General features: G+C 40.3%; 1 protein-coding gene across 4 annotated transcripts in view; it reads right to left on the bottom strand.

The window, feature by feature from the left end:
- Positions 1-334: 334 nt before the first annotated feature.
- LOC137328055 (chromatin remodeling regulator CECR2-like) overlaps positions 335-26,105 on the bottom strand; it is a 53,900-nt gene continuing 28,129 nt past the window's right edge. For 2 of the 4 annotated variants that reach the window (XM_067994171.1, XM_067994167.1), the window contains 13 exons: positions 24,939-25,120; positions 23,855-23,944; positions 23,141-23,291; positions 22,107-22,245; positions 18,613-18,653; positions 17,741-17,832; positions 15,237-15,363; positions 14,221-14,570; positions 12,263-12,388; positions 9,572-10,232; positions 5,366-6,851; positions 3,151-3,253; positions 335-1,194 (listed from right to left, as the gene is read on the bottom strand). In XM_067994171.1, the coding sequence (XP_067850272.1) occupies positions 1,189-1,194; positions 3,151-3,253; positions 5,366-6,851; positions 9,572-10,232; positions 12,263-12,388; positions 14,221-14,570; positions 15,237-15,363; positions 17,741-17,832; positions 18,613-18,653; positions 22,107-22,245; positions 23,141-23,291; positions 23,855-23,944; positions 24,939-25,120 (3,554 nt within the window). In that variant the 3' untranslated portion in view covers positions 335-1,188. The remainder of the gene's footprint in view (positions 1,195-3,150; positions 3,254-5,365; positions 6,852-9,571; positions 10,233-12,262; positions 12,389-14,220; positions 14,571-15,236; positions 15,364-17,740; positions 17,833-18,612; positions 18,654-22,106; positions 22,246-23,140; positions 23,292-23,854; positions 23,945-24,938; positions 25,121-26,105) is intronic. The other 2 variants (XM_067994169.1, XM_067994168.1) reach the window with 2 other exon arrangements.

The following is a 26,105-nucleotide window of genomic DNA, read 5'->3' on the forward strand; positions in this document are numbered from 1 at the left end:
CCCTGAATGGCCTAGGTCTAATTTTAAGGTTATGCCCCCTTTATTCTGGACCCCCCCCCCACCAGAGGAAATAGTTTCTCTCGATTTAACCTATCCACTCCTTTAATCATCTTAAATAACTCAATTAGATCACCCCTTAATCTCCTATATTCAAGGGAATGCAAGCCTAGTCCATGCAACTTGTCCTCATAATTTAACTCTGCCCATTGTCTTATTATAAACTGCGTTTCTTTTGAGACACAAAGTGGAATAAACAATATTTCCCTCTCAGAAATAAATCTAATCATACCTCAGTTCTCCACAGTGAACAATTAAGGATTTTTGCCATGTTGAATAACAGTTGGAATACACAAATAGTTTTATTTATTCCTGAGAAGAGCCATTTAAACACAGTGCAGCTGGTACAGAGACAGACAGCAGTACTCTACACTAAAGTTTACAAAACATCTGTTTTTTGACATTAGCTGTGTATACTCCTCAGACCATTTTTCTTTTAAAACATTTAATACATAAATAACAAAATAGAATTCATATACCTCTACAATCCATTAATAGTCCTAGCTAGGAAAATTGAGAAAGAAAGGCCACCTTTTCAAAAGGTCTTTTGCAAAAAGCATTCCAAATGCAGCTTCACAGCAGACAAGGTAATAAAGTACAGTGAATACAACACTAATTGTAAACCTTTCCTGAATCCATATACTAAAGTAAACACAAGAGAAATCTAATATGTCACAGTTTAGCAGCTGCTTGCCAACGTCACAGTGCGTTTAAACACACTTTTGTCCTCATTTTTCTTTCCAGTGGCAACCATACCTTTAATAGTTGGAATGAACAGCGTATACAATTAATAAATTAAGAGTTCTGGTTATTTTTTCTCTTTATGATTTTCTCACATTTGCAAGCAAGGTGATGCAACCTCTATATACAATTTTACATAGTCTTTTTTAAGGCAGTTTACAAAACATTTTCAGGTCAAAATAAATGTGTAACAAACTGTCAACTTTATTTCAAATTCTTATTATTGAAAATTCTCTATTCACACTATATAAACCTGAGTTTAAGCTCCCACTACAGAAATGGTCCTTGGCTACAATTCACAGTTAATCAGCTGTAATACTACTACAGTATTTTCAGTGCTTTAAAATGAGTTTCCTGAGCCACATCCACTTGCGGTGCCAAGATGTTTGTTCAGGGCTGTGGGGAGAGGTGAAAAGAAAGAGAATTTCACATTAAATGTATTTAGTGGATATTAAATATTTTGTAAATGATACAGACAAAAAATCATTGAAAAATAGTCTCATATGAAAGACACCTAGTAGTAATAGAATACTCAAATATTTCAGTGCCAAAATTTCTCTACCCAAATGGTTACATACCTATTTTTTTTAAAAACTACCCAGGTAGAAAATTTGGCTAAAAAATATCTAACTATTGTATATTAAGTCAGAGAGTAGACGCAAGATTCCAAAAGCATTGCATCAGTAGGTGGCGCTGCAAACTAAACTGTATATGACAGATTGAAAACAATGGACGTCACTTAACGTTACGTGACAAGTTATACAATGCTCTTGTACTAGATTGAGAGTAAACAGTTGCAGGCTCTGGGTCACCAAGTATCACTGTTGATCAGCATAAATTTTTAAGACAGCAACCATATTGGTACAGGTCTAAAATTTTAACAGCTCAGGGAACCCCAGTTAATGTGGCACGGTATTATGTCTGCCATCTCCCTCCATCGGCCACATGTGCTTAATCTGGACTGCCTTAGTACAACAGCCCTCCTATTGGGAAAAGCCGACTGGAGGCCAGACATTTCTGCACAAAGAGATGAGAAATCAATAAGAGTCATCCCAATATGATCTTGTGTGCCCCCCGACCTAATACATGGGAAAGAATGGCAAGGGCAAAGGCCTGAAAACAGGCTAGCTGAGATCAGGAAAGTGTAGAAAACAGAGGGGCTTTTTAAACTTCCCTAATTCTGGTTATTGTAAAAATTTTGTTGTAACCTGACTTAACAAATATTCCATGGGTTCCATATATTTATTTCCCTCTTTGAACATTATAATTTCCATTAAAATTCATAGCAGGTTATTTCAGCAACTATTAAATATCTTGAAAATGATTTAAAAATTTAAATATCACTCCCTTTTCTCTTGCAAGTTATTTCACCCCCATCCTTGTGTCCATACAGTATCTATTTCTGTGCAAAGGCCAATGGCCCCACCTATGCCACTCTGACCCGGCTGCTAATTGATCAGCACAAGTGACTCGAGGGTTAGGAGACTCTCCCACCTATTTTTTTTCTCCTCTATCCTGGACTTCCCTGCAGCAATATGGACCAGATCAGGGGAAGCTCAGTTACAGAATTTATTGGTTCATGTACTGGTGTTCCAACACATTGTGTCACCTCATGTAGAAATTTCTTTTAAGGAATAGATCTAGCAGCTGTGAGATAATAGGACATTATGTGCTTGCTGGGTGTTACAATCTGTAATTTATATTGATTGCTTACTCATTCAAAATGAAAATGAGAAAGAATGAAAATGCATTTTTATAGTGTCTTTCACATCAACAGGACGTCCCAAAGTGTTTCACAGCCAATGAATTACGTTTGAACTAATTCATATTTATTTTGAAATATGTGCAGTCATTGTTGTTAAATAGGTAAAAACGACAGCCAATGTACGCACAGCAATGACATAAATGCCCAGTTAATGTGTCTTGGTGGTGTGGATTAAGAGATAAATATTGGCCAGGACGTCAGCAGAATTCCCTCGTTGTTCTTCAAATACCACCATGGCATCTTTTACATCCACCCGAACAGCAGACATGATCTCGGTTTAATGTCTCATCCATAAGATGGCACCTCTGGCAATGTAGCACTCCCTCAGTGCTGCACTAAAGTGTCAGTCTTGATTATGTGGTCAACTCTTGGTAGTGGAGCTTGAATCCACAACCTTCTGACTTAGAAGTGAGTGCTCCTCCCACTGAGTCAAGCTGACAAGGGATTAGGCTAGGTGCCTCATATGGGGAGAAACACCGGTGCAGACTTGATGGTTGAATGGCCTGTTTCTGTGCTGTAACATCCTAACAATTCTTAGCACAAATGATTTTTACAAGGTTTATTTGCAAGAAAAATCTGAAACATACCTGGTTCATACAAAGAGGGGGCGCTGTTTTATCTTGAGACTGTGGCATTGTATCAGGATCCCTTCTCCCCATCTGTTTGAGCACTGGATAATCAGGCATCAGACTAAACAAACAGAAGAATACCTTGTTTCAATTGAATTTCAACTTTTTACCAACAGCACTAAACAGGCAAACTATTCATACCACCTTCTTTAACTTTTCATCTTGAACAATACTTGGGTTATATTTGAAAAGAATATGGGAAGGAGCAAGGACATGGGATTAGAGTAAATAGTTCCAGTTGAAGAACTAGCACCAGCACAGGTGCTATGACAATGAACTCCTTCTGTGCCAGAATTTCTATGGGTTTCAATATTTCGAGGTGTAATGTGTTTGTTTACAATCAGTGAATATAAAAATTGAATCTGTGAATCTTACTGTTAATGAATTTATATAAAAATCACATCACTTGAGGCAGTTTCTAACTATCCCCCTCACCCAAATTAAATTTAAAGCAACCCTACAGTGTATATTATATATTGCATGTAGCATGAGTCTGTAATCATCATTCTGGACAAATGTGTGTGTCACACAGAAAATAATAAAAATTAAAAGAGAGCAAAAGCCAATCATTTCCATCTATAAATTTCCCAACAACAGCAAATGCCTTGTAATAGACCCCAGGACTCGGAAAATCCCCATAAGCAACTATCCTCCAAGTGACATCAGATCTTGTTGCCTTAAAGGGACAAGCAAGGTTACACACAGCTGCCTATTAGCAGCAGAATAATATACTGTGTCATATGGCATAATATTCCTGTCTTTATAAAACAACATGCCTTCTGAGTCACAGCCACAGAACATTCGCTTATTTTCTAATTATACGGGGCCAAAGGGAGAAATAGCACTGCCAGGAAATGTGACGTTTCCATTTTCTTTCCAATGAAAGCATGAAACATACTCAGCCAGATACCGAACAGTTTATTCTGTACATGTCCAAAATGTAGTCTGGGAGATTTTTGTATCAAATAAATTCCACTATTGCAGCGGACTTTGAATATCGAAATACAGTTTATTCCTCTTAATTTGAATCATCTGTTAATTTGAATTGAAATGGTGCAAAAAACATAATTCAAATTTTCTTTTGAGCAAAAAACTTAGAATTAATAGGAATAAACTACTGAGTTGATAGCTAAAGTTTCTCTATTTCCAGGGGAGTAATCTTTCTGGCACATTAGTTGAGATGCCAGATTGTAGTTGAAGATTTGGATGAACCAAGCTCCCTTCTCTCATTCTTACTGCATTACTGGGGAAGCTGGCCCATTCAGTACTGTACAGTACACTACACTGTATACCCTGATGTGAACATTTACACAACACAATAGACTGAAGTTCAAATGGTACAGTTGTCAGTGTTAACTTTCTGGTATATTAACCTGCTACACGATGCAGTGTAGAACATTGGTCTCCACCATCGCTTGTATACAGGGTAACTTCATTTGTCTGGTGATGGCAATTAGATGTTTCCTATATGGAGAAACAGTAAATTTGAGGAGCAAGGCACCTCACCTGTCTTGGGTGCCTCCTAATGAATGGCTTAACATTAGAAAAACCTCAAGACTAACTCAACTGAGAGCAATGGCGCACAACATAGGGAGCACTTGAGAGAGAAGACTCTGAACTGTCAAGCACTGCTGGAGACAACCAAAGCTTCTCGAGGATTAAAAAATAACTTTTTTGTTACTTTCTTAAATACTATTTCCTCTCTATTTATCCAGTCAAGAGAACAACCCATCTTATCATTTTGAAGTATGGACAGTATCATTCCTGTGGTAACCTTTATATTGCATGCCTGTCGGTAAATTTGGGTGGGGTTAAATCGGCATTTTCTGACAACCAAATTGCTGGTCCCTTATGGAAAGTTAAGTCACAACAATAAAGCACAAAAGGAATCCAGTGTAACAATAGTAAAAACATGTCAAGTAGGATTCTTTCAACCTCATTGCCATGGTGATGCCATACAAGCAAGACTAAATCAAATGATCTTTGCTGAACCTTGTGTAACATTCTTAATTGAGAGTCAGCAAATAAAACAGATCAGAAATGTTGTCTTTAGATATACTATTATTGACATGACATTTATTTTAAAGAAACTGTACTCCTGCAAAGAAGATACTCCATTGTATTACAATAATACTCAATATTATAATGCAAAGAAGTCATAAATTATACTCACCTTCTCACCATGTAGAGATCCCCACTTGTACTGAACTGTGGTCTCTGTACAATTACAGTTCCAGGGTATGGGTTGGGTTTCACTTCTGATTGACTGAACAATTGCATTCCGATAGGACTGTGATTCATCACTTGATGGGGTATCATGTGGTTGGAAGTTGAAGTTATCACTGAATGTACACGCAGTAGTTGTGGATTGTACGGCTGACCATAAGGAAGTCTCTGTACATTGTGGGATGGGGCATTAGCATAAAGTGCAGGATGTGGAATTTGATGTGAATAAATTCCACTGGTCATTTGACTAGTATTATAAGCTGCAGAAGCTGCATGAATAACCTTTTGCCTTTTGGTTGTATTTTGGCCATCAAGATCTAAACAGTCTTGTTGTCTGCCCCGTTTACTAGTTTTTTCACTGTTGCTTTCCATCTTGGAAGCCGCAACTCTCCTCTCTACTGCCTCATTTTTCTGTTTCTTTACTGAAGCTTCGTGCAAAGGTTTACATTCATCTCTTTCTGGCATTAGTTGCTCAGAAAATGCATCAGTTCTGTCTCTCAGATTTGTCTGTGATTGCCCGCTGCCCTCTCTCAAGAACATGAGCGGTGACTGGCAGTATAAACCAGATTGCCCTGCAAGGTAACCCCTATCAGACATTACAGCAGACTGAATCGGCTGCTGTGGATGATAACCAAGATTGCTCATTTGAGAGGAGATTTGCTGCTGTTGTGTTGGATGCTGGTAAAAATGAGAGGTCTGTCCCTGCATTGGATGAACGACCATAAGATGAGGGGCGTGCTGGACAAATGAATGACCCGATGGCAGGTTCTCGGGATTACAACCAAGATAGTGCATGTACGCTGACACTGGTCCAAATTGATGCCTTGTCTCGGGGTGAGCTACAAGCATAGCAGGGTTCCTCTGCTGAACACTGCCAGCAGTTTCACTGCTACCATTAGGCACATCTGTAAGAGCTTCTGCATTGCTCGCTAATTTTAGTCTCAGATTTTCTGTTGATTTGGGATCTTTCATGCTATGCTTTCCACCTGCAATTAAACTCTTTTGCAGATACGTGGCTTCACATTTATCAGAAGCCAACTTGGGCCTCTCCACCTTCTGACTGATGAGATTTTTGTTTTTCAGATCTATTTCAGTTCTAACCATTTCTTTCTGTATGTCAGAGTAAGTGTGTCTTTTCACACAATCTTCTACCTTTGACAGCACCGAATTCAATCCTTCTCTTAATTTGCAATCTTCAGAGTCTTTTTCATCAATTGCATTGTTTATGAATAATTTCTGTTCCTTTTTAAGTGCTCCATTTTCATCAAGTCTCTCTGATTCTGCACTCTTCCCTGTAGTGTCTTGCTGAAGTAGATTAGATGCTACTGAGGTATTTAGAGGGGTTACTTTACTAGAAACAGGTTCCTTGTTCACCAAATGATGTTGATCCGTAGAAAACAGATTGCTGTAGGCAGCCTGTTCTAGAGGTGCACCTGCAGATTTAAAAGGCAGGAGAATTAGAAATGACAAGCTTCAATTATATCTCATTAAATCAAGGAAGCCAAATTTACTCCACCCAGATAAATATCTGAACAGATGATTTCCGCTAAGGAAGAAAAAGATACTTCTAAGAATGTGAAATTTAAGCTTGTTCAGACATCTAAACTAAAACAAAGGCTGTGCTATATAAATTCATAGCACTTAAAACATTTAATGGGTGCGCATCTGGGATGTACCCTAACCACCTTCAACAAAGGTACCTTTTTTCCTGCAACTTTAACCCTTTAAGAGTTGCATTGACGTGTGTACGGAGAGTTTTCAAAAACCAATGTTCTGTTGAGATTCCCTACACGGCCTAGACAACACTGCATGTAGAAATGTTTTGTGTGTTTTTTTTATAAAATAAAAAAGTTTTCTCATCATGAAAATCTTACTGCTCTTTAATCAGTGCCCATAGTTTATAGGAGAATGAAATGCATACATACAGATTTAGAACCTCCAAGTCAATCAGATGTGTGATTTTTAAACACCGAGTAAGGAATTCTCTACGGTGTCTGTTTCTACAAAGTAGACATATTGATTTCACATTATTTCCTCTAATTTGATACATACCACTGACAATACGTTCAAAATACATACACACTGTGCATGACATGACACCTGGCATAGATGTTTTGTTTTACTTCGAAGTTAATCAAACATTGGGACAGACCTTGTTGGAAAAATAATGGCACGTTAACGACGCACGCAGTTATTAATCTGCAAATCAGATAGGAAGTTCAGGGGATTAAGTGATACGCTGTGAGTTGCGAAACACCAGAACTTGCTGGTTGATTTGTGCAGCTCCGCCGTTTGCTTTGCACAAACGGCATCTTCCTTTCAGCCTCCACGTTATTTTTTTTTTAAGAACGTGCTGGATTTGCACATTAATTGCCCATTAAACTCGCCACAGAAAATTAGGTCTGGTAATTTTTAGCGACATGGTAATTGTTAATGCAATGCCAATCAACCTCTCTTGCCCAGAATGGGAACAATTTAAAGTGCTCAGTCTCATTCCTGCCTGGTTTCACTCTTACCTATCTGATCGTAGCCAGCAAACTTTGTTCCCCAATCTTTTGGCCTTTTGTGCACCCCCCACCCGCCTCACTCCACCATTGGTGGCAGTGTTTTCAGATGCCTCAACTCTACTTGCTGGAACTCCCTCAGAACCCCCAGCTCTTATTTCTCCACCTTTAAATAACCCACCTTTCAACAAAGATTTTGGTCACCCCTCCTAATCTCTCCCACCATGGTTTGCCGTCCATTCCCTTATCTATTCCTATCACCCTACCTGTAAATCGTCTTGGAAACCTTTCTTTTAATGTTGAAGGCGCTATATAAAGATAAGTTGTTGCTATTTCTAAATACCTTAACACAAGACTGAAGCCCTAAATACTTCTCGTCATGCACTGTTTCAATTTACCAGCATCTGCACATCCAAACATTTATTTAAAAAAAGCTAATTTTACAACTTTTCTGTTCAATTTGAACACTGACCTCTATCTTCTCCCAAACAAAGTGCACTGCCGGAATGTCCCAAATTCAATCCGTGATTTGTGCTGAGTTTATTAATCTCATCTGGGACACTACAATTGGCCTGAGCATCCCTGGACCAGTGAACTATGAATTGACATGAAGCAGCCGCACTACTTATTAAATTAATTCCCCTATTATTTTCTCTTGAAAGCCCTGATTTTCGTTGGCATACAATTCTCATTCTTCATATGTGACTTGAGGTAACAAGTGCCAGCCAGGTACTCAATTCTTGAGAACACCGCATCAGAGCCCAAACATGTCTTCATCAGATGCCCACATGCTCACTTTCCAACAGGGTCACTGGATAGCAATTAGCAACCCCAGTAAGATTCCCCCCTCCCTGGTCCAGGGTTGCTCAGGCCAATTGTAGGGTCCCAGATGAGATTAATAAACTCAGCACAAATCACTGATTGAATTTGGGACATTCCGGCAGCGCACTTAGCTATTAGGGCAGTTGGCGTATAAAATTTAAGAGTGACTGATTATGCTTTAGGAAGGAAAAGGCACCAGTCTATTTTTTTTTTAAAGTCCCATTGTTATGGAGAGTATACAGGCTTCAGCATCAAGAAATATCATCTCCAAGCTTTCATTAGTACTGCTACTGTCAAACACACCAATTAGTGCTAAATTTAGAAAGACCTGCTAGATTGCATTTTTCAAGCATGGAGAGGGGTCAAGAGGACCAAGAGAGTTAGAAACTAAATTTTTCTACTCAGCCCAACTTGTTTCTCACAAATATTGGGTCAAGTCTAGGCTGTAGTAAAGCTCGCAGCCAATCCCAGCCACGAGGTGACACCAGGGAATGCACAAGAGTGACTCTCCCCTAAATTTATTGTCTCTTCCCCTCCCCAGAAAATGCTGCAGTCACCACTCCCTTCTAGCTCAACAAAGCTCAGGCTGCGGGCTGAGTGTAACGTGACTGAAGCCCATGCTTTGTGAAGTCAAATTTTTACATTTCACTGTACACCTAATAATTTTGCTGTACTTCATCAGCTGAGTGCAGACCTGGAAATATTAAGTGAACAACACATAAACTTCTAATTTTTACATGTGAAAATAAAAAATAAAATCAGGCAACAACAAGTGTTTACTTACAAAGTCAATTCTTACAACAGTCTATGGCATAAAATTGGGTTACCTTTAACAGGTGGTCTTTGAGAAGTCTGGTCAAGAGGATTGTGGGAAGATTTAAACGTGTTAAAAACTGAATTTTGCATTTGAGCCTGACTTGGGAGTGGTTCGCTATATTTAACAGATATTCCACAAGTATTGGGTAGAATCTCGTTTTTAATGGGGCTTCGAGTTCCAGTTATTGAGTTGCTTGTTGCCGATGGATGGTTCTGCACAGCAGGTCCTGTATGCTCCATTGACACTCCCTGAGATGATACAGGATTAGGCTCTCCTGCTGGTAGTCTGTGTTGAGGAGGGTAAATGGAACGGTACAAATATCCAGGCCATTCTGGTCCTTTAGTCAGATTTAAATCTGTCACATGACAATCACCAATTGGTGGATTTAGTGGTACAGTTGTTCCTCTGTTTCCATGTGTCGTTGGGACAGCAGTAGCTGGGTGGGAACTGGGAGTTTCTGTCTCAGTCTGTGGAAGGCCAAGATTTGTAGGCCTATTTGGTGTACAGACAGGGGAATGCATTGGTTCTTGGGCATCAGTAGGGATAGTAGGCATACCAGTATTAGGAGGTGCTGTTCCACAGCTGATAGATGAAAGACTGGCTGTTTGTAAGCCTGCAGAATTACATCCAGCTGAAGCAGGTGCTGCTGGCCCATTCATCAACATTTGTTGCTAAAAGGGAAAAAGTTTATGAAATAGAAAATAAGTATAACTAAACCATTCTTTTAAAAATAAAAAATGAAAGCAGTTAATCACTTAGAGTAACACCAAAGCAATTCACCGCACAGACTAACAACTTACTGTAGTACATTAATATCAAGGCAAAAACCACCAGTGAGAAGCCCCAACCTGAAAATTGCAGGGCACAAGAAGCTTCAAAGTTTGTAGAATAAAGACTAGTTCAAAGGATGTTTCATAGATTCCAACAGGCTGACATTTCATCCAAGTGAAAGAAATCTGTGAGTTCTGTTGCTATCAGATAGAGGAATCCTTGGACAATTGGGCCAGTATTTCCTTCTAGCTCAGCCCCCAACAAGTTTTATTTAGGGACACAGAAAAACTGTAGAATCCCCTTCGTGGATATCAGTGGAGTCCATTGCTTGGAAGAAAGAATTGTCTCCTAGGCTCTATAAAGACAACCTTCAACTCATCCTAATTCTGCAAGAGAAGCAAGTCTATGAATCATCAATGCTTTGAGACACACAAAAGTGGGAAGCACTTGATGCTGATGACCTGTCAGTACTGTTCTCCTTAATGTAAGTGAAATTAAGTGCCACATTCAAAGCCAAGTTAAATGCAAATATTATTCACTATCCATCACCACAAAAACACTTGGATTATATTATGATTTCAGATTTCTTGGAATCCCCTCTTCAATATATGACAGTATTTAAAACACCTCTACATAGTTCATTGCATGAACATATCTTTTGCATTATTCCAAAAAGCTTCTTTGGAGAATCATCCCCAGGCCATTATTGAATTAATGGCTAGCTCAGAGCTGCATTGACAGAAGCCAGAGAACAAATTATTTGCCAATCAACCCTCACAGCGACCCTTGACGCACAGTGCAGAAGGAAATAGATGGAGCTCACCCTGAAATAATACAATTGTAAACAATTTTACAACACCAAGTTATAGTCCAGCAATTTTATTTTAAATTCACAAGCTTTCGGAGGCTTCCCCCTTCGTCAGGTGAACGATGTGAAATCGTTCACATTGTTCACCTGACGAAGGGGGAAGCCTCCGAAAGCTTGTGAATTTAAAATAAAATTGCTGGACTATAACTTGGTGTTGTAAAATTGTTTACAATTGTCAACCCCAGTCCATCACCGGCATCTCCACATCATGAAATAATACAGATCAGTGAGCGAAATAGATAGATCTTGCCCTCAAATGAAACAAGGTCCAATCCTAATTCTTTTTCAGGTTACAGATCCTTCTTCATACCAAAAATCGTTATATTTTTGCAATGGAGATTGCTTGCTGGTAAATTCACATACTCATCATAAAAGTGAAGGATGTCAGTTCCCGGGAATGGAACCCTTTCCACCTTCTAGGTCGGTTATAGCAGGGAACAGATGCAAAGTTAAGCTCCCAATACTCTGCCCCTACAATGTGTCTTAATATCAGAAGAGCATCCCCTTCCGTGACAGTAGGTATCTTTCCATTCACCACAGCAGCCATTATAACCTCCCTAAGTGAGATAGTCAATTAGTGCTGAATTATGCCCCAGTCTGTGCCTCTGCACCCACAGAAAACATGGTTGAGATTTCCCTACCTCCAACAGCCAACAGGAGGAAGAGGCTTCATCTAAATCTGACTGGGATAAATTAAAAATGAATTCCCAAGGTGAAATAACAGTAGACAAGCTACTGTGTCACCCAGTCATACATTTACGTATCCTATACCATCAGTATTCTACACACCAGTGGTTGCATTTCAATAAATTTTAACTAGTAAGTTTAATAAAAAAACTTTTGCATTGCAATAACTCCATTTAGTTGCTACAATTCACACAGGATAGCATTGAGATGACAAAATAATTTGGTGGCATGTCAACAGCTTTGACAAATAGCTTAAGATCTATTAAATTATTTCAAATGGAAAGATGCCACTTCACAGAATTAAATACTTCTGTTTTTTTTTTAAAAGCCACTGTAGATCAGGAGCGATGCTTTTATTAATATGCTTCAGAATACCTGCATCCGGTATTGCTGCTGAAGCCGTTTTCGTATTGGTTCCATAACGGTCCGTCCTGGTACGCCAAGAGCCTGAGGCTGATGAATGATTTCAGAACTTGATTGTGGGCCATTGGCTGAATTCTGCTACATGTTTCAAAAAATAATGTGATTAGTAACCACAGATAGAAGTGATCAGAAGCTAAAGTACAGGAAAACCTCCACTCTTTCAAGGTCTTTGTTCAGTCATTAACCAATCTGCAATAATGTGCTCCAATTTTATAGGTTGTATGATGTCAGCACAATCTTACAGACGAGCTTACTTTTTGTGCCCCAAATGCAGTTCTATTTTTGGGTCTTGGAACTGAGTGACATGAGTATCACATGTATCTGCTAGTATGATACTTAGCATTGTTCATCTTCCCACAATGTGTCACTTCCAACCACCCTAGCTTTTCAAATATTTCAAACTATATGGAAGACTATTCCGTTTCTCCATAAATCTAGGTTGGCACAACCATCCACTGCCTGGTCTTAGTGATGGCAGTTCACAACACCTCGTGCTATGATTCAAAGATTACATGATCTGTTTTGATAGTGCACTGTGACAAATACTGGGTTCCATGGCAACATCCATGCTGTGGTTGGGTGGTAATTTTCTAATTTTGTTTGAAACCCCAAGCACAGTAGGAGACCAGGTACCAGACTTGGGGGAGGGAGGGTGATGAAGAAAGATAGAATTTAAAACAAAAAGCAGTGTAAGGATCTACACACCCAGCAGCTCAATAAAAATCAGCATTGAAGGTTCTTGGGGAAGTAGGCCGGACAGTCCAAGTGAGTGTGATAAATAGTAAAGAGGGAGGGGGAGAATAAAAGGAGAAGCAAGTGGGAAACTATTCACCAGTTCAACTCCAACAACAGAATAACTTTTCTCTAACATCTAGTCAATAACCATTACAATATGTCCAAGTGCCAAGTCCAGCATTTCCTGTCACTTGAATTTAACTTGCATAGTAGTGGGCCTGGTCATTTCCCAGCTGGAAGACTAAAATAAACACCTCACAAATGTATTGTTTCAGTTGGGTGCAGGAAATGGCAAATAGGAGGAAGGGAAAAATAGGAACCCTGCCTCTTTCTTCCATAAATATATATATTTTTTTGTTTTTGGGATATAGGCGAAGTTAACAAGGCCACAATTATTGCCCAGCCCTAGCTGCCCTAAGAAGGGATCGATGGGCCTTCATCATAGCAAATAGTTCTGGTCTCCATATTACAGAAAGGATTCAGAGGCATTGGAGAGGGTGCAAAAAAGATTCACAAGGATGATACCAGAACTGAGAGGATATCCTTATTAGGAAAGGCTGAACAGGCTGGGCTGTTTTCTCTAGAAAAGAGGCTGAGGGGTGACCTGATAGAGGTTTTTAAGGAAATGAAAGAGTTTGATAGGGTGGTCAGAGAAAATGTTTCCACTTGTGGGGGAGTCCAAAAATAGGTCATAAATATACAAAAGTAGCTAATAAATCCAATAGGGAATTCAGGAGAAACTTCTTTACTCAAAGAGTGATAAGAATGTGGAAAGTGCTACCATAAGGAGTAGTTGAGGCAAATAGAATAGATGCATTTAAAGGGAACCTAGATAAGCATGAGGGAGAAAAGGAATAGAAGGATATGCTGATAGTGTTAGATAAAGTAGGGAGGGAGGAGACTCATGTGAGGTATAAACGGCAGCATAGACCAGCTGGGCTGAATGAATCTACAGCACAGAAACAAGCCAATGTAGCTCGATGAATTCTCCCCCTGCCCCCCCACACAACTGACTGTTTGGCTAGGTCATTTCAAAGGGCATTAGGAATCAATCACTGAGCTGTATTGTTGGCTACTGCATGAGCTATTTGACTTCTTCGCTGAATGGGGCAGGGATAAAGGTGGCAAAATACAATATTACTTAAGAAAAGTCTTTAACTAGAAAATGTTCTTGCCTTTTCCTCCATAGTTTGCGTTTGACCTGGCAAAGGTAGCATGTTGCAAAGCTGCCATTGAGAATTTCCCTCTTTCTTAGGATCAGCAACTATTTGCGGGACATCACTGGCTGGATGACTGTTTACAAAACCATTGACTTTTTGCAATCCAAGAACATGATCAGTTGCGTTAGTCAGAACCTCAGTTTCATCCTTAGCCAAGTGGTTAGGTTTGCTCTTGTGCTTGTCTTTCTTCTCCCACATCATTTTAGTTTGGAACTCCTCATCACTGTCCACTTCATCTTTGGGAAAATACTTGGCCATTGCTTTGTTGAAGCATCTCTCTACAGCACGGGCCATCAGGGTGTACTCTAAATAAGAGTAAAGTAGGATAGGAAAGAGATTCTCAAATTAAAAAGTTGGAAATTAATCACTTAAATCAAGATTTTCAAAGTACAACTGAAATTCTTCCTCTTCTACCACAGCCCAATGTAATACTTATATTAAACCATTTTTATTAAGGGCGCAAAATTAATTAGTTTGCTTTTAGCCTGCAGCAAAAATTTTTATATAATAATCTAGAACTTTTTTTTATTGTTCCAAGTCAAAAGGAAACTTACAGTGAAACCCCTTTTTAATGTTTTTTTTTTGTCTGAGGGTATGTGCCCTCCAGGGAAGAGTATGCAGCCTCAAAAATATTGCCCCAACAGCCCCTTGCCATGTATCTCTGAAGCCGAGATGGTGGTTCCCAGACCACTAGGAATGTCTGTTCTATCTGGCTCAGGGACACATGGCAGCAGGCCAATGAAGATGCTCACCAGTAATCTTTCCCTCCATGCGTGGCTAGGTTCAGACCGGATACTGACCAGAATTAAACGTGTATCTTTTCACAGAATTACAGCACCATCCTTGCTCAGAGGCATTTAGAAAAACACAATTGAAAGTATCTAGGAGTAGCTGAGGTTCAAAAGGTAAACACTTTCTCAGGTTAACTAGGACTATAATGTGCATTTTACACAATCAGATATCAAACTAACCGTTTCCTTTCCCATTGTACTGCTCACAGTTGTCAAACATAAGCCTAAAATCTGATATAAAGGCCCATTTGCTGTTGTACTTCTTTTCGCTTAGCTTATTCTCAATAGTCGAGAGATCCATCGGTTCCTATAAATAGCAGAATGAATAAATGGAAATAAATGTTACCAGTCCAGGACAATTACAGAATCATGACACTAGATGTTTTGTCAGAGATATGAAGAGTATATTGTACTTTCAACAGTACAAAGTTAGTCAACTATTATTTGCCACCCCATTTCCATTGTAAACAGAGGAAAATGCACATGCATTTATCTGCAATGGTTACGCGGTGTCTTAATACCAATTAAAATTTATTTTGCACGTCTCTGTATATTAGTTGATGAAGGGAGACATGAGAGAAGGGAACTTTATCGCGAAAAATTGCTGAACCTGAGGATCACGTGATTGCAAGAGTCAAACCATATACAAGTCAAATAGAATTTCCCAGTTTTTGCAACAAATAATTTTAACTGTCACTTCACTGTATAATACAGCTGTATTATTAGTTATTCAAACATATGTGAGAATTTACCATTGCCATAGAAATACAATGTAAAAAGTCTTGGCCCAGCACATAAAAGAAAGCACAATCTAAATATACATAAGGGACAACCGGTCTGAGTAATATTACCATGAATTTCCTGTATGCATTACAATATCTTGTTCAGAACAAGCTGCTGAAAATCTTCTGATGTTAATTTTGGAGTGTTTGTGGAAACCTGACACTAAGGGAAAGGCCCTCATGCAATTACAGCCATTTCTAAATTGGCCCACTGTTCCAATTTAAATTCCATCACTTTAAAAAAAAACCCATACACTGTATTCATAGTAGGTACAGCACAAGAGGAGGCTATTTGGCCCATCTTGCCTATGCTGGCTCTTTGAAAGAGTTATCCAATTGGTCCCATTCCCCTGCTCTTTCCCCATAGCCCTGTAAATGTTTTCATAGAATCATAGAAAGGTTACAGCACGGAAGGAGGCCATTCGGCCAGTTGAGTCTGCGCCGGCTCTATGCAGAGCAATCCAGCTAGTCCCACTCTCCCGCCCTATCCCCATAACCCTGCAATTTTTTTCCTTTCAAATACTTATCCAGTTCCCTTTTGAAGACTATGACTGAATCTGTCTCCACCACCCCCTCGGGCAGTGCATTCCAGATTCTAACCACTCGCTGTGTAAAAAAGTTTTTCCTCATGTCACCTTTGGTTCTTTTGCCAATCACCTTAAATCTATGTCCTCTGGTTCTTGACCCTTCTGCCAATGGGAACAGTTTCTCTCTATCTACTCTGTCTAGACCCTTCATGATTTTAAATACCTCCATCAAATCTCCTCTCAACCTTCTCTGTTCCAAGGAGAACAACCCCAGCTTCTCCAGTCTATCCACTTAACTAAAGTCGCTCATCCCTGGAATCATTCCAGTAAATCTCTTCTGCTCCCTCTCTAAGGCCTTCAAGTATTTATCCAATTCCCGTTTGAAAGTTTGAATTGAAACTGTTTCCACCATCCTTTCAGGCAGTGCATTCCAGATCATTACAACTCGCTGCGTTAAAAAAAGTATCCTCATGTCGCCTCTGTTTTTTTTTGCCAATCACCTTAAATCTGTGTCTTCTAGTTACCAACCCTTCTGCCAATGGAAACAGTTTCTCCTTATTTACTCTATCAAAACTATTCATGATTTTGAACACCTCTATCAAACCCCATCTTAATCTTCTCTGCTCTAAGGAGAGCAACCCTGGCTTCTCCAGTCTCTCCACATAACTGAAGTCACTCATCCCTACTACCATTCTAGTAAGTCTCTTCTGCACCCTCCCTCAGGCCTTGACATCTTTCCTAAAGTGCGGTGCCCAGAATTGAAGACAATTCTCCAGCTGTAGCCTAACCAGTGTATTAAAAAGGTTTCGCACAACTTCCTTGCTTTTGTACTCTATGCCTCTATTAATAAAGCCCAAGAGCCCATATGCTTGAATTTCTCCTCCCCGTTGACATAATTTTAACAAGTCTGGCATTGCATTACATTCTACAGACCTTTAAGTTATGCAGCAAAGGAAGATTTTATATCAGAAAATAATTTAGTTGAAAATGACTAGGTCACACAACAAATTCACAGCATACCCAAGTTGCTGAAATTGAGAGGATTGAAACAATTTTAAAAGGTTAATAACCCCCGGCACCGAATTAAATCAGCATGCTCCTTTTAAAATTGCTTATATTCCAAATGCTACTGTGTACACATGCATCAGTCACCATCATTATTGGATGTAATACAATGTCAGTTTTAAACTTCCATTGCTTTTAGAGTCATAATCTTCACTAAAAGTCACACTGCTGTCTTGATGCTCTAGGCAGTGCTACATGTACATGCTGATGAGTTATACTCCAAAAAACAAAATTACATTGCTGGAACCATAAACGGCAAAGCTAAACTCAATGCTGCTAAAAAAAAAATTGCTCCTTTAATCTGACATACCTCAACGATTTTGTGGTAATCTGGCGCATATGATTCATCCACCGGTTCATTAAAGGGCCAGGAATCCTTGTGAACTTTTACAGTATCCAGCACTGCAAACAACAAAATGTCCATTGGTTCAAGCAAACATGTGTATTGCACAAATGAGTGAAAGTAGCATTATAGCTCGCTCAGCATTGCACCCAACACAATGGAAGTTAGTTGCATAGCCATCTAAATGCATTCAAGCATGAACATTACATAGAATGTGCAGCACATATACAGGCCATTTGGCCCAACTGGTCTATGCCAATGCTTATGCTCCACATGAGCCTCCTATCGCCCATCTTTATCTAACCCTATCAGCATAACCTTCTTTTCCTTTCTCCCTCACGTGTTTATCTAGCTTCCCCTTAAATGCATCTATACTATTCACCTCAACCACTCCATGTGGTAGCAGGTTCCACATTCTCTGGTTAAAGAAGTTTCTTCTGAATTCCCTATTGGATTTATTAGTGACTGTCTTATATTTATGGCCTCCAGTTTTATTCCCCCCCGCCCCCCCAGTCTACCCTATCAAACCCTTTCATAGATGATCAAACTAATTAACCACCATCACACCCAAGTCGGACCGTTCTCCTTAACCAGCAGGATCGATCCACTTGGCTGACATGTTCATGAGTGCAGTCAGTGGATTCCTTGGTTCAAACAAGGTGCTAATTGAAGTCAAAAGCTCTAGTAGTATCGGTAAGTTAACTTTCAAATATTAGCTGTCCAAGCAAATATAGCGAAAAGCTTCCTGTTATGTAGAAGCTTGAACAAATTTGTCCTTACACAGTCATGAAGTCAATAGATATTACAGAAATATCAAGTTTATAAAAAATATTACCAACCTTTATACATAGAAACATACTCTTCATCATCTGTATAATGCCTGGAAACAAACATAAAAGTCTGCATTCAGACATAAACTGAGAGAAATTCCAGTTTTATGAAAATTTGACATTTTAAAATCAAAGTACTGCATTATTCATTGACTTTATATATAAAAAAAATTCATATATTGAATTTCTCCCCCGTTACAGAACTTCCCACGTGCCAGGGAAGGCAGATGATCGTGCGGTAGACCTTGCAACTAGGAGAGCATCCAAGTTTCCCCCCCTTTGTGTGAGAGCATCTCAGAGGCTCACCATGTGGGAAAATCACCAGGAATTGTTTACATCCTACTCTTTTTTTTTGGTCCCCCAATTTACTTCTCCTCTCTCCTGAAGTTGCTGCAGGAGTTCCTCAGGGCAGTGTCCTCGGCCCAACCATCTTCAGCTGCTTCATCAATGACCTTCCCTCCATCATAAGGTCAGAAATAGGGATGTTCGCTGATGATTGCACAGTGTTCAGTTCCATTCGCAACCCCTCAAATAATGAAGCAGTCCGAGCCCGCATGCAGCAAGACCTGGACAACATCCAGGCTTGGGCTGATAAGTGGCAAGTAACATTCGCACCAGATAAGTGCCAGGCAATGACCATCTCCAACAAGAGAGAGTCTAACCACCTCCCCTTGACATTCAACGGCATTACCATCGCCGAATCCCCCACCATCAACATCCTGGGGATCACCATTGACCAGAAACTTAACTGGACCAGCCATATAAATACTGTGGCTACGAGAGCAGGTCAGAGGCTGGGTATTCTGCGGCGAGTGACTCACCTCCTGACTCCCCAAAGCCTTTCCACCATCTACAAGGCACAAGTCAGGAGTGTGATGGAATACTCTCCACTTGCCTGGATGAGTGCAGCTCCAACAACACTCAAGAAGCTCGACACCATCCAAGATAAAACAGCCCGCTTGATTGGCACCCCATCCACCACCCTAAACATTCACTCCCTTCACCACCGGCGCACTGTGGCTGCAGTGTGCACCATCCACAGGATGCACTGCAGCAACTCGCCAAGGCTTCTTCGACAGCACTTCCCAAACCCGCGACCTCTACCACCTAGAAGGACAAGAGCAGCAGGTACATGGGAACAACACCACCTGCACGTTCCCCTCCAAGTCACACACCATCCCGACTTGGAAATATATCGCCGTTCCTTCATTGTCGCTGGGTCAAAATCCTGGAACTCCCTTCCTAACTGCACTGTGGGAGAACCTTCACCACACGGACTGCAGCGGTTCAAGAAGGCGGCTCACCACCACCTTCTCAAGGGCAATTAGGGATGGGCAATAAATGCTGGCCTCACCAGCGACGCCCACATCCCGTGAACGAATAAAAAAAAGTTGCCAACTCCCATTGGGGTATCACTCCACAGATGTTAGCCGCATACCATTATCTTTCATCCAGATGGCTATTTTCACATTGGAGCCAGGAGATGAGTGTTGGTAGTCTATTCAACCAGGTATTGCAGCTGGGTGCAATCTCCATCTCATCCACTGGGCTGGATAGCAATCATTAAAAACAACCAACTTGCATTCATATAGCGCTTTTAACGTGTTGGTCTATCTACTTTTTTAAATATAGGAATAAGTCCAGGGAACTACAGACCAGTTAGCTAACATCAGCGGTAGGAAAGATAATAGAATCTTTACTCAAAGATGTAATAGAAAAACATCTAGAAAACGAAAATATAATAGAGTAGTCAGCATGGATTTCAGAAGGGAAAGTCATACTTGACCAACTTTATTGAATTCTTTGAAGTAGTAACAGAAAAAGTAGACCAGCACAATGCAGTAAATGTAATATATTTCGATTTTCAAAAGGCCTTCGATAAGGTCCGCTTTGTACTTATGATTAAGGTCAGAGCATGTAGAGTCAGGGGACAGGTAGTAGAATGGATAGCAAGCTGGCTACAAAACAGAAAAAGAGAGTAGGGGTTAAGGGTAGCTACTCAGACTGGCAAAAGGTGGGAAACGGTGTTCTACAGGGATCAATGCTGGGACTACTGTTTTTCACAATTTGTATTAACGATTTGGACTTGGGGAATCGGAAGTACAATTTCAAAATTTGCGGACCACACCAAATTTTGGTGGGGGGGGTTGTAGTTAATACAAAAGGAAGAATGCGTCAAAATGCAAGAAGACATTAATAAACTTGCAGATTGGACGTGGAATTGGCAAATGATTTTCAATATAGGTAAGTGTGAGGTGGTGCATTTTGGTGGGAAGAATAAGGAGGCCACATACTGCCTGGATAATAAGAGTCTAAACAGGGTAGAGCAGCAAAGGGATTTTGGGACTCATACACTAATCACTAAAAGTAGTGATGCAGCTTAATAAAGCCATAAAAAAGGCAAACCAAGCTCTGGGGTTCGTTTCTAGAGGGATAGAATTGAAAAGCAGAGAAGTTATGTTAAACTTGTATAGAACCTTGGTTAGGCCACACTTGGAGTATTGTGCAGTTCTGGTCTCCATATTATAGAGGCATTGGAGAAGGTGCAAAAAAGATTCAGAAGGCTGAGACAAGAACTGAGAGGATATACTTATCAGGAAAGGCTGAGGCTCTTTTCTCTAGAAAAGAGATGGCTAAGGGTTTACCCGATAGAGGTCCTTAAGATTATGAAAGGTTTGATAGCCCTTGTTGATGGGAAAATGTTTCCTCTTGTGGGGGAGTCCAAAACTGGGGGTCATAAGTATAAGATAGTCACTAATAAATCCAATAGGGAATTCAGGAGAAACTTTTGTCCAAAGAGTGGTAAGAATGTGGAACGCACTACTACAAGATGTAGTGGAGGCAAATAGCATAGATGATTTAAGGGGATGCAAGATAAGTACATGCATGATAAAGGAATGCCGATAGGGTTAGATGATGAAGGGAGAGAGGAGGCTTGTATGGAGCATAAATGCTGGCATAAACCAGTTGGGCTGAATGGACTGTTTCTGTGCCGTAGACTTGATGTAGTAAAACGTCCCAAGGTGCTTCACAGGAGCATCATCAAACATAATTTGACACCGAGCCACATAAGGAGGTATTAGGACAGGTGACCAAAACCTTGGTCAAAGAATAAGTTTTAAGGAATGTCTTAAAGGAGGAGAGAGAGGTAGAGAGGTTTAGGGAGGGAATTCCAGACCTCAGGGCCCAGACAGCTGAAAGGAGCAGGAACTACAGCTGATTCTCCCTTTCCATACCCCATAGGTGCTGAGACCAATTGCAGCTTTGGCTGAGATCAGCTAATTCACCACAGACCAGGGATCGAACCAGAGTTCTTCCTGGTCTATCTGAGTTGGTATCATATCAGGAGTGCATATACCCACTAAGCCATTAAGGAAACTCTTGGAGGAAATAAAAAAGTCAAAGTAGAAAAGGATAAAATGAGAATGGTAATAAGAATTAAAACGTCAACGCTCCACATGTAAAAATGTCAACAACACCGTGCAGAGTTGAAGGATGCTTACACTTCAGGCCTTTTCTCATCAGGTTCCTCTAGTTTGACTGGAGAATGTACTGCTCGATTATGCTTTTTCCTCAGGGCATTTTTCACCTCTGATATCAGCATTGTTTTCTCTTCTCGCAGTTGACGACGCCTTGCTCGTTCTGTTTTGGAGAGGGAGAGAAGCCAAGTAAACCTAATGGTAATAACTGTCTTTTTTAATACCATGCATCAACAACTTGCATTTATATAGCGTCTTTAACATAGTAAATCGTCCCACAGTGCTTCACAGACCGAGCCACGTAAGGATATATTAGGATAGGTGATCAAAAGCTTGGTCAAAGAGGTCAAAGGGGTTTAGGGAGGGAATTCCAGAGTTTAGGGTCTAGGCAGCCAAAGGCACAGCTACCAATGGTAGAGCGATGAAAATCGGGGATGCGCAAGAAGCCAGTATTGGAAGAGCGCAGAGATCACGGAGGGTTGTGGGGTTGGAGGACGTTACAGGGGTAGGGAGGGGCGGCAAGGACACGGAGGGATTTGAAAACAAGGATGAGAATTTTTTTTTAAATCGAGGCGTTGCTGGAATGGGAATCAACATAGGTCAGTGAGCACAGGGATGATGGGTGAACAGGATTTGGTGCGAGTTAGGATACAGGCAGCAGAGTTTGGGACGAGTTCAAGTTTACGGAGGGTGGAAGATGGGAGGCCGGCCAGGAGATCATTGGAATAATCAAGTCTAGAAATAACAAAGGCATGGCTGAGGGTTTCAGCCGCAGATGAGCTGAGGCAAGCGCGGAGACGGGCGATATTATAGAGGTGGAAGTAGGCAGTCTTGGTGATGGAGCGGATTAAGGCGTATGTGCCAATATGCTGCATGCTTATGTTTGTTGGAGCACAGCGGTTTTTGTTACCTTTAAAGGTTTTTTTTTGAGTCTTCAATTCTGGATGGAGAAAATAAACCTGTTCTGGCCTGCAGAGCATCATTTCAAATACAATTTTCTACCAGACTTCTATAGAAACAAGAGACCACATGGAACACATCTAGGTGTAAGTGCTCACCTTCTCGCGCAAGAATTCTTCCTTCTTCCTCAATACGTTTAATTTCTTGTGGCGTATACATCCGCTGTGCTGCAAAGTAGTACCCATCTTTCATTCTGTTTTCCCCCAGTCTACCAAATACAGCCTGCCTCTCCTTCAAAAGAGAAGAAAACTGCAAAATCAGAGAAGTCTTGGGTCAAAAAATAAAAACACAAATACAGGACAGATTTAGAAAAAACCTTTATTGGGCGAGTTACGGTACTAGGATAGAAGTAACACTTTTACTTGCAGCCTTCCCAACCTTAATTAATTGTCTGCTTTTCTGAGGGGATGTATGACACTTTATGCCGTATCTTGTGCTAGTGCTTCCAAGATTCAACATCTGGAATATCTAGACGCAGTAATCTCGATACTAGCACCAGTACATGCCTGACATTTGTACCAGTCGAATATTATTTCCCAGACGGCCACGAACCTCTGAAGGGTTAAGCAGCGAACAGATAGGATGCAGCAAGCCACAGTGGGAAGGGACCCAAGCACAAGCCTGTCACTTCCCCGCAGGAAGTAGGGGGAGGGGGGTAGGAAAATTGGGGAGCTGATCATTCTAGGCCCCCCCTCACACATGCCCTTGCTGATGATAATGGTCTTGGTTCAGGCTTGGGAGTGGGTCACTTGGCCACTTTCTTGACTGTAGATTTTGAAAGAGATGGTCAAGATAAAATAAAAACCACCTACCAGATCTTCCTGCTGAGTACGTTTCACAAGGAGACGATCAGAGGCTCTGCGAGGAACAATTTCTGCAAATTTCTTCTGTAACTGTCTCTCCTGAAGACAGAAGAAAACTTAAGTGTGCAACAATGTATGATAACTACTGGATTATTTCATAGTGTATACACACGAGCAGATAAAAAATTTCACTTCTGCATGCATCTCCTGTCGACTTTTTCCCGTTATAAATTCCTATGTCCACATTTACAAGGGAGACCGCCTATGTAGACTGGTCATATCGTAATTACACCCTACCAACGCTGGTGGCACCACATTGCCTCAGTATTACATCATCCACCTTCTCAGCCTGTGCTGCAGAGAAACTCCTCTGCTCCAATTAATTCTATCTCTCTGCTCGCCAATTTTTGGTTTTGTGCTATAAATAATATAAAATTAAAGTATAACTTAAAAATAAGGACAGACTTATGTATGACTTTAAAATGGGGACTAAATTACATCTGTGCACACTGGGTCAATTATTCCCCACCCACTAACCCCACATAGCCCCAAGACTACAACTCAGTTTTGACTCCCCATGTCAACACCACGAGAGATCGACTAGTGGATAAAAGGTAAAAGTTTTTCTTTCTTTAACTTTTTTTAAAGTCCAAACTGAAATTAATTCTTTAAAAAAAACCGAATCCAAACCCTGATCTTGCAAGCGGACTTAAAGAACGAACTTTTGTGACTACAGAACGATAAGCCTAGCAGTTATTCAAGTTACACAGATACAGTAAACTAACCAAATCTTTGATTTGTCACTATGTATAAAGTGACTTAAGCTGCCTTTACGGTGATCTTTGGCTGCCGACACCTGTAATACACGTTGTGCAGCTGACGCCTACTTTATAATAAACCTGTCGATTTGTTTTCCACCCAGTCAGAAATACTTTTTTTTTTAAAACCGGGTCTTGCTAACATGCCACTGATTGTCCTGGAGCCTTGAAACCCTCCCCTTTGGCGATATCACCTGGGATAACCCAAGCAGAAATGAGCTTCCTAACTCATTAACAATTTACTGTTTGAAATAGGAACCAACTTCATAACTGACCTTCTGTACAATCAGATTGCTGATTTCGGGGATGAAGTTCTCAGCCAGAATTTTGTACAGCTTCCGCTCTTTTGAACATTGACTCTCTCTAAAACAATCGGCTAGATTCTGCCACTCTTCCAAAGTGTGACACACAAGACACCAAGTGCTCCTTTCTTCTAGGTGTATTTTCACTGGAGAGACTAGTGTCAGAAATCAAACATAAAAGGAGGTAGTTAGCATCACTGGCATTGAAGGCTATTATGAAATGTTGTGATCATTACACTTCTCAGGAACACAATCAAACCACAGGACAAAACACATACAAGGTATGCTAAGGCCGAAAGAAACCCCCTCCCAAAAAAAGTGAAGTGATGGCACAAGCTAAAGCACAAACCATTCAAAACATGAAATACAACTGTAAATTGCAAAATATTTTTTTAAAAATCAAATCCATCCTTTTAAACTTCTGTGAACAGTCAGTAATGCAAAATGTCATACATCCAAAAAGAGCTGCCTGAATTTTAGAAACAGGAAGCTGCGTAAGTTGCCAGGCAGTAAAAGGCTACAGAACACAGGAGACTGCAGGGAGGGGAGATTCTGGCCTGGCCTGTAGGACAGAACATAGAGGGGTTATTTAGTTTAAGTAAGACGCCCCACCAAAGTGGGGTGATTTTGTACATTCATTGTTTTTAATATTATATGCAGACCCATTTTACAATTGAACTAAGTGAATCTGATTATATCTGGTTCTGTGGACTTTCACCTTGTGGAAATAAAGCCCCATAATGATCTGAGCCAAGTCTCATCTCATCTAGTGTTAACTCAGTCCACCTTCGAAAAGATTGAAGAAACGCACATGCGAAAGACACGGAGATCTGGTCCAGATCACAAGTCGTTTCCATTGTTAAACCTGCTACTATACAAGTAAATATAGGGCAGTGAGAGTCAAACAACTCCCATAAAAGTAACAGTGACACAAGACAAAACCAATATAAAAGCTTTAGTGACAGGTACCATTGGACAAGCATTTAAGTCACTGAGGTGACAAGTAATTGTTTCAGACACACAAATATTTAAAGATTCTCGTGAACACCGTGGAACTAAAAGTTTGATGAAAGTTGGTCACTTATCTTTTGAAGTATTTTAAATTGCTACAGCAACATATTACTGTACAAATTTATATGG

Source organism: Heptranchias perlo, chromosome 12, assembly GCF_035084215.1.
Source record: "Heptranchias perlo isolate sHepPer1 chromosome 12, sHepPer1.hap1, whole genome shotgun sequence".
In the NCBI taxonomy this organism is placed as follows: domain Eukaryota; kingdom Metazoa; phylum Chordata; class Chondrichthyes; order Hexanchiformes; family Hexanchidae; genus Heptranchias; species Heptranchias perlo.